At 42.5% G+C, this 12,924-nt stretch overlaps 1 protein-coding gene and 1 non-coding gene across 5 annotated transcripts; both read right to left on the bottom strand.

Annotated features, from left to right (window-relative positions):
- Positions 1–1,528: 1,528 nt before the first annotated feature.
- Rbmx (RNA binding motif protein X-linked) lies at positions 1,529–10,980 on the bottom strand. Of its 4 annotated transcripts, XM_038316282.1 has the most exons (11): positions 10,821–10,980; positions 9,531–9,662; positions 9,234–9,340; positions 8,638–8,809; positions 7,645–7,797; positions 6,993–7,107; positions 6,786–6,911; positions 6,316–6,398; positions 4,437–5,671; positions 3,449–3,533; positions 1,529–2,840 (listed from the first exon to the last, which is right to left on the bottom strand). In XM_038316282.1, exons 2-9 carry the CDS (start codon positions 9,637–9,639, stop codon positions 5,361–5,363), a joined length of 1,176 nt encoding a protein of 391 aa, XP_038172210.1. In that variant the 5' UTR covers positions 9,640–9,662; positions 10,821–10,980; the 3' UTR covers positions 1,529–2,840; positions 3,449–3,533; positions 4,437–5,360. The 4 variants fall into 4 exon arrangements, with proteins under 4 accessions (XP_038172210.1, XP_038172208.1, XP_038172209.1 ...); XM_038316280.1 differs by having other exon boundaries at positions 3,449–5,671; XM_038316281.1 differs by having other exon boundaries at positions 3,449–5,671; positions 9,531–9,665.
- On the bottom strand, positions 9,412–9,483 carry LOC119805628. The gene has a single exon (XR_005283944.1). It is a non-coding gene; the product is annotated as a small nucleolar RNA SNORD61 (small nucleolar RNA).
- Positions 10,981–12,924: the final 1,944 nt, after the last annotated feature.

Below are 12,924 nucleotides of genomic sequence, written 5' to 3' on the forward strand. Positions count from 1 at the left end.
TCTCTCAGGGTCAAAAAGCCTTCAGAGCATACATGTAAGTCCCCTATTTATTGAGTCGGAGTTTGACTATGTAGCCCTGCCTGCCCCTGCCTCCAGCATCCTGGGATTAAAGGCCTGTGACCACACACCTAGCCTAGATGCCACATTCTGACAAACAGGAGCACACACCCACTCGTTCCAGGAGAGCAAAGAAAAGGGCTGGAGGGATGGCTCAATGGTTCAGAGTTCATACTGTCCTTGTGGAGGATGTGAGTTTGGATTTAACTCCAGTTCCAGGGGTCTGATGCCTGCGGCCTCCATGAGCACTGATCTGCAGGCGCAAATTTACACAGTGGGGAAAGAACTTGAAGGAACTGTAAACAAATAGGAGGGTAGCTTTTAGGAAAAAAAATCCCAAGACGGGCGACTCCACCTGTGCAAAGAAATCCAGTTAGTTCAGATCAAATCAAATTTAAAATGCCCATCATTTTATTAAATATGTCGCTCTCAGGTGGCTGAGCACATAGCAGGGAGACAGGAAGCGGGGAGCACATGCAAACCCAGGTTTTTCCTCTGGGAGCCCACTTAAATACCCTGTGGGAGTGGTCAGGGCCTGGCATGCTGGGATTTGGAGTCCAGACCAATGCAACTCCCAGGCCAGGGGACTGGGATGGATGCCAGGGGCTGGGGCTACGCTCCAGACTCAACAGTAGCCTTTGCAACAAAACACTTAAAACAAATGGCTATATTTGAAGAAATAAATTCAACTTTCCTATCTTATGCTATAAAAATTGATTCAGAAAGTGTTATCCCCTTAACAAAACCTAAAACTACAGGACAGAGCCCCACAGAACAGAGTAGACTGGCTGGCCAGCAGCCCCAGGGATCCCTCTGTCCCTATCTCCTGAGCATTAGGATTACAAATGAACCTCCATTCAGAGCTTTTTGCTTGATTTCTGGGGATGGAGTTCAGGTTCACATAGTCTAACAAGGTTATTAACTATGTTTGCAACTAAGTTTTGTGAAGCCAGCCTTCTGCCACCCTTAAAGGTATACTTCACACAAAGAAACCTCCCACACAGAAGCTTAGCATTATGGGCTGGTTCCTTATTAGCATCACTAAAGGACTGAAAGTCAATAGCGTAGACAATTCCTTACTGACCCATCCTTATCCTTGCCCCTACCCATCTAAGATATGCAGGAAATCAAGGTAGAAGCAACAGGGGAAATTCTTGGTAAATGACAGTGTATGATATCCTCTCCTTCGGTGTGACAGTTCTCTCATTTCATTTTTTGGTTAAGGATTAAACAATATCATCTGAATGATCATGTTTATCTGATGTTAACTCATCACAATAAAGGAAGGCCAGTGGTCTGCCCACCTCAGGGACTCTGGATGGCCTCTTACATTAAGTATCAGCAGTGCCCTCGAACTCAAGTTTAGGGAAGAAAATTAAGAAACAAAGAAAGAAAACAAACACCGGAAAGCCTAAAATGAATTTCTACTTTCAAAAGTGTTAGAAAAAAAAAGAACCCAACACCACAAAGATACATGTTCAAGTTTTATTGGGGTTCAATACAAAACATTTCAAAAAGTGATCTATAATACCTAAGTTCTACATCCAAGTACCAAATAAACCATACTTCCTGTATTATTCAAATTCCTTTATGACTAGTGGATAGCCAGAAGAAGCAAGGACTTTTTTTTTCAAATTATAGATTTTAGGCCCTTGGGTCTAGAAACTACTAATTTGTCAAAAAGTTCTCTTGATAATTTCTACCCACTCCTTACTTTGAATTTAGCATTTATATTAACTGTAGTATTCCCTATACTAAATTATTTTTAAGAAACTCCAAAAAAATGTAAAAAAAAAAATGCTCGCTTGAGAGCCAAAAGGTCTTGACGGAATCGTCCGAGTATGAAAGGTTTGAGAGATGTTCTTCCAAGTACAACTACTGAAATTCACCCAGTGACCTCATCTGATGAGAAATGTGACCAATGGGGTTTCCAAGTACAACTACTGAAATTCACCCAGTGACCTCATCTGATGAGAAATGTGACCAATGGGGTTTTCAAATTTTGGATCATTTTCCCTAATCACAATAGCACTAGATGACTCTAAGAAAAATCTCAGAAGTTGAGTTCAGTCCTTTAACCTACAACTCAACCTGCTTCCTTTGAGAACCTCAACACTTGTATTACTAGCGCTTAGTTTCCAAAGTGATGAACTAGATTTGTATCATGATTTGTTTCCAAGACTGAGATCTGAGGGTAAACGACCGTGACCTTGTGACTTATATTTATTTGTTTTCAATTGCTTGCCACAATCCTAACAATGATTCATTTTCTGGCACTGCTCCTCCCCTTCTACGTTTTCTAGGACAAGTAAGTATTTTTCCCCGATATACTTAATTCCCCAAATGGTTTACTCGCTGAAAGTCAGACATGAGTGGACAACGTTATCACGGAAGCATCAGGTTTCTGACTGAGTGTTCTTTTTCTGTGTGTGATTCTAGGGATTGAACGCTAGGCTTCACTGGTATTTAGACAAGCACACCACCGTGGAGTTATAGTCAGTGATCATTAGCAGAGTTGCCCCATTACTTTGCCTAAACTATTGAATCTAGCCATGAGAACTTCTTGGGTAGGTCCCTCCACTTACCAATTTCTTTTGTCTCCCTCTCTTCATTTGGTCCGTTTAAAGCAATCACCACTCCCTAACTAAGGTCTAACCAACACTGATGCCTCCCCTCCCTCGAGGACAGGAAAACCCTATATTGCCTGTACCAAACCAATTCTGACGGGCACTGGGTATGTAACTGCTGCAGCTTAGCCTCAGCTCTCCTCTGCTTCAACAACTCTGCAAAGAAAGCATGTGATCAAATTACAGAGTATTTCACACCGCAAAGCACTTCAACCCGCTCTCCTCATTCAGTGCGCACAACTTGCTCTCTCAAGTCTAAGTATTAGCTCTAAAGTGCCAGCTTCAAACTGTGCCCATATTCATTACAATTCCCATAAGCATCAGCATTGTAATAGGAAAATCAGATACCCGGCCATGCTGTGCCCACGAAATTCAGAAGTTGCAGTGGCGGTCGTAGAACTAACTAGCCCATTCAAAACAAGCAGGCACTGGCAGAATGCATGCAACTCATACAACGCCGCTCACACAGGAAACCATGGACTAGACAACTCTTTCCACAATAACCCTCGCAGGCACTAGGTACTAGCTAATTCCGAAACAGCTAGAAGTACCATTTTATAGGTACTCTAGTGAGTGAACATACATCTATGTTCACTCAAAATGCGTGTGCTAGGTTCTCAGTGACAAACAATTTCATCCTTATACCCAGAGTTGAGCATTAGCTCTGTTTACAGACAAGTTAGGAGTCGGAAAATACTTGCTAATGCCGTAGCCACACGATCACAAAGCTACAGTGTTAAAGGATACTCCTTTCAAACACTTACCTGAGCATTTGACTTTTTCTTCCTGCCAGCTTTATCTGCTGTGAACCAATCAGCACTCCGTGACAGTAGGACCATTGGGTTCAACCTGCAAAAATTACATAAACGAAAGCTAGTTATTTCTCTGAAGGAAGATCTTAAACACTTGCCTATAACTGCCCTTTTTTCCCCCAGAGAGAACGGGCAAGTTCAGACTTGTAGCTTAATGCATCATCTCATGTTCTACTACTTGTCTTAATTGGTGGAAGCTTCACTGGCTTGGGATGGACTGGAATGGCTTAAATGGTTAAGTCGCATGGCTTATGGATTCTCATTCGTTTCCAATGGTGCACTGCCACGTTAAATCCATAAGTTGAACTGACAGAACACTTGAAGGAATAAAGTGCAGTCTAAGGATTTTTAGTTGGAGGTCTTCAAGTTTACTCTATTCAAGAGCATCTTTTTCAACTTCATGGCTGGACCTGGGTCATGCTGCCTCAGGTTTTTGCTTTTTTAAAGACCACTTGCAAAAGTTTTTTTTTTCTCCATACAGTGTAGTTTCATAGAACTAAAACAAGTCAGGCATCCAACTAAAGGTCAAGTTTGCAATGGCTTATAGGGGTCAGAGAGGGGGACCCCAATCCTAAGCCATTTCTTATATTGACTAAAAACCTAATTTGAAAAAAAAAAGAGTCAAACGTGAAGCATGTTTAAAGGTCTTCATCAAAAATTTGTGAAAACAAAATCACCCCCTCCCAATTCCCAGATTGCTATTGATAAACAACAGCTGCATGAACGCCTTTAAGTGTCACACATGCTCTAAAACTCCAAGTGTTGAATTTGGAAGACTTCTAGTATGCTATTGAACATTTGTGGTTTTTTTCAAAAGGTCTTTTTTTTTTAATCTAGAAGGCATTTCCATTGCCATGAAGTACAGTACTGTTCACTGTACTATGAGGAAGGCAAGTGTTCAATTTCGACTTAGACGGAAAAACTAGTTTGCTTTGCTTACCATCTTTGCTGTTTCACGGGCATTTGGTGCTTTAAATCTGATGTGGAATGCGGATAGATTCACTTTTTAGAAGTCATAAGCCTTTAGGAAGTTGGAGATAACTTCATTGCTTATCTATTTTCTCCTTTGCAATCAAGCTGTTCCTTTAAAAGTGAGACACTACAGAGTTGCAAAAATTTGAAACAGTAAGAGCAAGCATCGTTTCTGCAGCTTCATGGTTGGTTTTGGCCAAACGTTTATTTAGTATTCTGTAGTTGTTTAACACACACTTAAATGGTCTTACTAGGGGAGGGGAATAAGGGAGGTTCTTGTAGATTCCCAAGGAAATGTCAGAAAAGCAAAATATGGCCAGCATCCATTGGCTTTTTGGGGTTTCTGGGCAAGTAGCACATTCTTAGGCATCTGGTCTCAGGTTTGTTTTTTTTTTTATACTGTTATCATTGATATTTCAGTTGGAAGACACCCTGAGATCCTGAAATCCTAAGAGAAGCACACCCAACCAACCCGCTTAACAGCTAGCTTGTCTGCATAGGCAGGCAGGGCGATTCATGGCTCAGGAGAACAAAGGCCATCTAGATGGCTTACGTTTGTGAAAGATCTTAGGATTGCTTTTCTCGGTTACTGGGAAAAATCAGGAGTGGCCTTCAGGGACACGTTTACTTGAAAAATCACAACACTAGTACAAGTCAAGGCTTACACATTTAACAATTGCTTGTTGAAAGCAACTCATAATATCAAATAAAATTAAACACGTCTTACTTTTTCCTTCACAAGAACATAAAAATTATTAAGGGGAACAGGAAATTTTAAAAAAAAGGTAACACAATTTTTCCTTTTAGTAGTTCTTGGGTAGTTTATGACAGAAAGGTTCCATTTTTGTTTGTTTCCTTGAATGGGGACTTTTGGTCCAAAAGTTGTTTGTTCCTAGTATCTGCTTCTGCCTCCCCCTCTATCAGATCGGCTTCCTCCACGGCCACCACCTCTTGGTGCTCCGCGGCTTGAACTGCTGTAGGAATCACGTGGAGGAGGGTAGCCCCTTTCCATAGAAGGGGGAAGCCCTCGTTCTTGTCTGCCAACGCGATCACGACCACTTGAGTAGAGATCACTTCGGCTGCTTGAGTAACTGTCTCGACTTCCACCATATCCGTCACGTGAGCTGCTGTAATCATCATAGCGACTGCTTCCACCATAAGATGGCGGGGGCCCTCGTGTAGGTGGAGCACTACGTGAGTTACCTGCAGGGTCAATGGTCAGGTAATATGGCAACACTATAAATTGTATATATACAACATTTAAATCTGAATTTACAGAATTCTTGAATTAAAAGTTTACTTTCTCAACTGGGAAGTTTTAAACTGTACCATTGCTGGCCATAAGAGGGAATTGCTCATCTGCTGAGATACGGAAATGGATTGAGTTTAATGTTTGTTTGAAAAGACTGAAGACGTTGTGTATTTCAAGAGGACATTCCAGACAGCTTGTTATTTTATAGTAGACACTCAGCCACTTTCCAGTGATAAGTTGCAATTTTGAACTGTTGAGTTTCCTTCATATTGCAATGGTAAATATTTGATCTTGTTAATAAATTTTTTTAAAATAGTATTTTCACTGTTGAGGGAAAACACATAAGGCTGCCAATTTAAAGCAAGCAAAATCCCCTCCAAAGCAAGCGAACAGCCTCAAAAGAAAAATAAAAATGAAACAAGGAAAGAACCAAAAAGTCCTTCACAAAACTAGGAAAAGCCCAGCTGATAAAATTACCCCTTAAAAGCAAGCAAAGGTCCCTTTAAAAGCAAGCACCACGCAGCCTATTAATCCAGCTCATGAACCTAAAAAACCTCAAGCTGGTGATATTTAAGATCCTTAACCGGTATCTTACCATAACTCTCATATGAATCTCTGTAGGACCCTCCACTTGGATGATCTGAATAGTCACGATCCCGGCCATATCCATCTCTATCACTAAATAAAAAGCAATTTTAATTAAAAATATATATATATATTTCCCTAAGTCACATGTTTATTTTATAATATAAATGTAATAAATACACTCTAAAAATTCCCCCGAATCCTTAAAATGTAGAACTGTCAAATGTGTTCATTTTTTAGCTCTCCATAACTGTGAACATGAGGAGACATGTTCCTGCCATGATGACCCTGCAGGGGTCAGGGGTCAGAAGACAACTTTGGGGCCCTCTTATCCCCCTTTCACCTTGCCATGGCTTTCAAGGCTGAGACTGACCTGCAGGGCTCACTTGGGAGGTGCTTTTAACAGCCAAGTCACCTGCCAAGCCCTGGAGGCATGAGTTTTACAGCAAATACTTACAAACCATGCAAGTAGCTGCTTACCTATAGCCTCTGGATGGGTAGTCATCACGTGAACTGGAATGGCCATAATCACGGTAAGTATAATCTCTTGGTGGTGGTGCGTAATCTCTTGCATCACGAGAACTTGGATAGTCTCTGCTTGAATAGCTACAGAAAGAGAATTTGGTTTATGCCTCTGACATGCTCTCATGCAACATTAATTCTTCACAAAAGAAACTGCACTGTTACCCGTCTTTAGTGGAATATCCATCATCTCTTGGGGACAAATAAACATCTCTGCGAGAGGGAAGCGGCTCCCTTCGTGGCGGGCCTCCATAACTATCTCTTCCACGTGACACAGGGGCTTAAAGGAAAAAATAATCATCAAAATCTAGCCATCAAAAAAACTAAAGTGTAAACGTTACACTCAGGCTGAAGACAGCAATTTAATCAAATATCCTATGTAGCTAAAACAGGAAGCTTCCTAGTCACATAATTTCAATGCTTGTTAATTATGAATATGAGATTAATTGGAATCTGTAAATCAGTCTTAAGCATAAGCATTAAAAATATTCATGTGTGTATGGTGGGGGAGTCTGCACCCTGTGATGCAATGCAGGTCAGAGGACAACTCGTCTCAGTTTTGCCTGTGAATGGGGGATTGGATTCAAGTTCTTGTGCTTGACTAGCAGAAAATGTTTTTTCACCCACTGAGCTGTCTCACCGGCCAAGCATTTAAAGCAAAAAACAAAACAAACAAAAAACCAGGGTCTCCCCATGTAGGTCTTGAATTCATGTCGATCCTATCTTCCCCAGTGCTAAGACTGGATATGTACCACCATGCCCGGCTTCAGCATAGTGCCATGGGAACAGCGCAGATTGCAATGCATGCAACAATTACCTCTTCCTCCCAGTCCACTGCTGCTACGAACTGGCCCTGAAGGTGCTGATCTTTTAGGGGGAGGAGCCCCGCTTCGTGGTGGTGGTCCTCTTTTAACTGGAAGAGGTCCCCTCGAAGAACTCATGGTAAAATGCATGGAATATCCACCATCATCTACATTAGAATAGAAAGAAATTTCATTAACACAATAGTCAAGAACAAACCATTAGCACTCAAGAAGACTAAGAACTATTTGCCTCCATGGAAAAATCACAAAGAATTATGTGCGTCATTTTCTTTTCTTTTTTTGGTTTTCCGAGACAGGGTTTTTCTCTCTAGCTTTGGAGCCTGTCCTGAAACTAGCTGTTTTAGACCTGGTTGGCCTCGAACTCAGAGAGATCCACCATCTCTGCCTCCCAAGTGCTGGGATTAAAGGCAGGCGCCACCACTGCCCAGCAAACATCTTTTCTGCTTAGTTGGGGAGGCTAGGTTTGTTTTCCATTGGGCAAGATCAAGCCAAGAGTTCAGGACCAGCCTGAATTAACAAGGGAGACACTGTTTCCCGAAATCCAGATGTCCTGCAGACTAGGGAAAGAAGTCCCAATCCTGCTCGTCATTCTTTCTTTTCCTTAGGTAAGACTATTTGGCCCATAGGTTTAATTCTAATTCAGGCCTCCCATATTTTCAAGCCATGAACACTACACTAAGAACGGAGTGAGCAGTCTCCATTTCAAAGGCAGCTCTCTCGGCTTTCACAGTGGTCACACATCAGATATTCTGTATATCAGACAGTTACATTACAACACACAACAGTAGCAAAATGAGTTACAAAGTAGCAATTAAATAACGGTATGGTGGGGGGGTCACCACAACATGAGTAACAACTGTATTTAAGGGTCTCAGCATTAGGAAGGTTGAGAACCACTGTTTTAGCCTTTCAAAAAGAAAGACCCAGGTGTGGGTCTACAGCTTTCAGCTTAAACACCAAGCCTGAGTTTCCAATCAAATCATTACCCATGTGTCCTCCACGTGAGGGGGGTCCTCTAGTTCCTCCGCTTCCTCCTCTTCCTCCTCGAAGACCTCTGGGAGGGCCTCTGCTTCTAGGAGGTGGAGGTAGTCCACGCCTACTACTTTCAAATGATGGTTTGGTGGCTTGCTCCACCTTGATGGCTTTTCCATCTAAGGACTATTTTAAAAAAATTAAATTTTATCAAGATTGAGAAGAAACTGCGAAACTCTTGTTAGGCATATCATGTTTACGATTTGCTACAAACTTTGCTTGTGGACTCACAATAAAAGTCACAATAGAGACTTGGTCTTTTGTTCTAGCACTCGGGTGGCAGAAGCAGGAGGACCCGAGTTTGAGGTCAGCCTGGTCTATATAGTCAAGACTACAGAGACCCCCCCCCACTCCACTTACTGAACAAAAAAACAATACAATTCAGGAGAGTACTACTAATGGCTATGATCAAGTCTCTGGCTATACATACATAAAATGGAAATTCCAAAGCTGCTCTGGACCCATGCTTGGACAACAGTTTTTTTTTGTCACTAGGAAATTAGTTATTTTTGTCACCAAGAGACCCCTTTTTATTAAGCGACAACCATACCTTTCCATTCATATCTCTGGCAGCATCTTTTGCATCTGCTGGGCTTTCGAATGTGACAAAAGCAAATCCTCTTGACTTGTTGGTTTCTCGGTCCTTCATCAAAAGCACTAAAACAGTTGGAGGGGGAGGCGTTTACTGTTGTTCAAACCAAAACAGCAGGAGCAACTTTACAAAAAACAAGCTCAGAACTTCTTAGAGGACAAAACACATTATCACGTCAGATGATCAGTGGGTTCAAATTCATCACAGCTTGTCTTTTCATGATAACAATATAGCATATAATTTTAGACAACTCACCTTCTACTATCCGTCCATATTTGCCAAATACTGCTTCAAGGGCTTTCTCATTTGTCTCTGTATTGAGCCCACCAATAAAGAGCTTTCCTGGGCGATCTGCTTCAACCATTTTCCCTTCCAACCGATAGGAGGCTGCTGAAAAATATCATCATCATCATCTCTGGAGAAAGTTCCCTAAGTTTACTTAACAGCTTAATCGTGGCTCGTGCTTTATGAAAACCTTTAATTCCTTCGTAACTGAAGACTCCAATAACCCTCTAGAACAGTAGAAAACTAACTGAAATACTTTTGGTTAACGGTGCAGTGAAGTTTTCATTAACCAGCTTAAAGGGGCCTGCCTAATTAGTCAATCCTCTTCCTCTGCCCGGGCTGCTTTTAGTTAATGAACTGCTTTTCAACACCTGAAAAGGCAACTTTTGAAAGTATTTTACTTTATACAAGGTTGCAGCCTTAAGAGTGCCGTAATTACAGACGTTTGCCACCACACCCGCCTATTGTATTCATTTGTTATCTTCTAAACATTCCGTTACTTATCACTCTACTTGCTTCCCCTCCGCGGAGGGTGTAAAAGGCTTCCTTTTCATTCAAGGTCATCAGCCGGCTGCACTAAATAACGACCAAGCCCTTTTATCGTTTCGATTTCCCAGTGAGTTTCCGCACAAAACTCTTAAGTTAGAACAAAGTCGCCGCAACTAACCCAACAAAGGATTGCTATCCGATTGAAAAGATAAAAGGTGCGGGAGTCAGAAGATAACGGAACTCAAAATCACACACTGTTAACACTCTTTCCCTGTGCCGGCACCTAATTTAAGACTCATTAAAAACCGCGTGTAAAAGACAAAATGGCGACACTTGGATACAACCCAAAAACACCAAACAACCGCCGGACTAACTTTTGCCACTGACAGTGGTGGCGAAAACTCCAAATGCTTCCTCTCCTTACCGCCAATGACCAGAGAAGTCGCAGAGAAGTCCACCAGCCCATCCTTGAAACAGGCGCTGTCCTGGTGCTAGCTCCGCGGTCCCTCTGCTTCCCGCCCCACCTACAAAGCTGCGCGCTGCGCCCTCCGCCCTCCGGCGACAGGCGACAGCCAAACCTCCCGGAGACGCGCACGCAAGATAATGGACCCCCTAGTGTTCTGCTTCCACCCCATCGGCTTTAAATAGGCTTGCACCTTTGGGCGTCTTAAAATGGCGTCCGCCACCACTATCTCCGGGGAAACAAATAATCTCGAGCCCTAAGGTGGCAAGGACTGTACGGAGAACCGGGCAAGGGAAGGAGGCTCCTACCCGAGGGGACGGCGACGTTTCAAGCTCCTACGAGCTCGCCGATGGAGCCTTCTAGCAGCGCCGTGCCAGTGACAGCTGCCGATTCTCGAAACGGAACAGAAATGACGCTAGGACTGCAGCGCAACGAGGGCGAACAAAGGAGACAGCAATCTTTATACTACCCGGGAACGAGGCTGAAGAACCCGGATGGAAATTAAGCTTAGAATTTGAAGCACGGAGGGAGGGAGGAGAGTGGTTCCCAGACTCTTCATTGGCCGTCTCCTGTATCACTCACTGTTTGCTCCACCTCTTTCCCCGTGTCTCTTAAAGTTCTTGCCGGTGTGCAATTTTAACCATTTGCCCTGCCCCCACCCATTCTCCTCCAAGGCGCCTTTTAGCTTTCCACTAAAACGGTGCACCGGATTTATTGAATAAAAAAGTAAACGTATTGAGCTACTTAGTACGCCAAGCATGGCACAAAACTCTTACTTTTGCATAACATCTTAATTCCAAAAGTAATGTGAAAATAATAGATAGTACAATGCCAATGTAGTAGAAATAGCAAACAAAGAAGTTTAGTTGCTACCATATAACTGCCCAAATTTTCTTGAGCAATTAACTAATAAATGGGAAGAATCTGGTAAGTAAATGTTAGGTCAAAGCAACTTGAATAGCACAGAAAAACTATCCATACAGAACAATTACATCTATTAGATCTGTATACAACCAAGAACAAGTAAGACTAGGCTAGGGTGCTTCAGAGACTGCCAAATGAAAATGCGCAATAATAGCCGGGTGCTGTCCCATGTCTTTAACCTCAGAACTCGGGATGTAGAAATAGGGCATCTATAAAGCTATGCGTTCCATAACAACGTGTCTCAAAAAACCCAGGCAAAACAAATAAAAGCAGGAAAATAATGCTACCAGTTATGTTTGAACTTCAAGTGAGCATTCATAACTTGTTTTGTGTTTTGAGACAGAGTCTCAATCAGGCTGAGGCTGGTCTTGGAACTCACAGCAGTCCTCCTGCTTCGAGTTCCCAAGTACTGGGGCTACAGGCATAAACTACCATAGCAGGTTCTGATTCTAAATTTTATATGCCGTGTGGAGGGAAAAATACATTTTTTTTTTTTGGCTTTTCGAGACAGGGTTTCTCTGTAGCTTTTGGAGCCTGTCCTGGAATTAGCTCTTGTAGACCAGGCTGGTCTCGAACTCACAGAAATCCGCCTGCCTCTGCCTCCTGAGTGCTGGGATTAAAGGCGTGTGCCACCACCGCCCGGCTTGGAAAAATACATTTTTAAACCCCTCTTGAGTCAGGGAGATTCCTTTTTTTTTTCTCCCTCCTCCCACTCTGTCCCTGAACAGGGTTTCTCTGTTTAACAGCCCTGGCTGTCCTGGAACTTGTACTGTAGACCCAGATGACCTCAATCTCAAAGATTCACCTGTCTCTGCCTCTGAGTGCTGGGGTTAAAAGACCTATGCCAAAACCGCTCAGCTGGGGAGGGGGTTTTAATTTCCTTACAAATTAAAAAATTCACCCTGGTGTGGTGGCTCATAACTTTAACCCCAGCACTTGGGAGGTAGAGGCAGGTGGATGTGTGAGTTTGAGGCCAACCTGATCTACATATCAATTGCAACGACAGCTAGGGCTTAATGAGACCCTGTTGCAAAACAAATCAAAATCAAACAAATAAAACCCCAATTAACAAATAGAACGAATGATCGTATACTGTGGCTAGTGCCAAGGGAAAGTAAACTGGATGGCTTTAGTGAACAACATTAGAGAAGAAATTTGATCGACACATCAGAAAAGCAGGTTGCTGTGGCTCACGTCTGTCATCCTAAAACTCAATAGGCTGAGGTAAGAGCATGATCACCAGTAAGGCTACATAATGACCTCAGTCTGCCTCTGAAATCAAAACCAAAAGCCGATCAGGGAAGGTATACTGAAAAAGAGAGCTGAAGATCACTGATAAAGAAAAATATCCGGGTCTTCTATTTGGTTCCATTGGTCCTCCTATCTGTTTTTATGCCAATACCAAGCTGTTTTCAGTACCGTAGCTCTGTAGTAGAGTTTGAAGTCAGGGATTGTGATGCCTCCAGAAGTTCTTTTATTGCACAGGAT

Source organism: Arvicola amphibius, chromosome X, assembly GCF_903992535.2.
Source record: "Arvicola amphibius chromosome X, mArvAmp1.2, whole genome shotgun sequence".
Taxonomy (NCBI): Eukaryota; Metazoa; Chordata; class Mammalia; order Rodentia; family Cricetidae; genus Arvicola; species Arvicola amphibius.

Coding starts and splice junctions, on each gene's coding strand:
- Rbmx (XM_038316282.1), bottom strand. CDS start 9,639: ATGGTTGAAGCAGATCGCCCAGGAAAGCTCTTTATTGGTGGGCTCAAT. Junction 7,798..8,637: donor CTCACGTGGAGGACACATGG/GTAATGATTTGA, acceptor ATTCTAATGTAG/ATGATGGTGGATATTCCATG. Junction 6,912..6,992: donor GGATATTCCACTAAAGACGG/GTAACAGTGCAG, acceptor CTCTTTCTGTAG/CTATTCAAGCAGAGACTATC.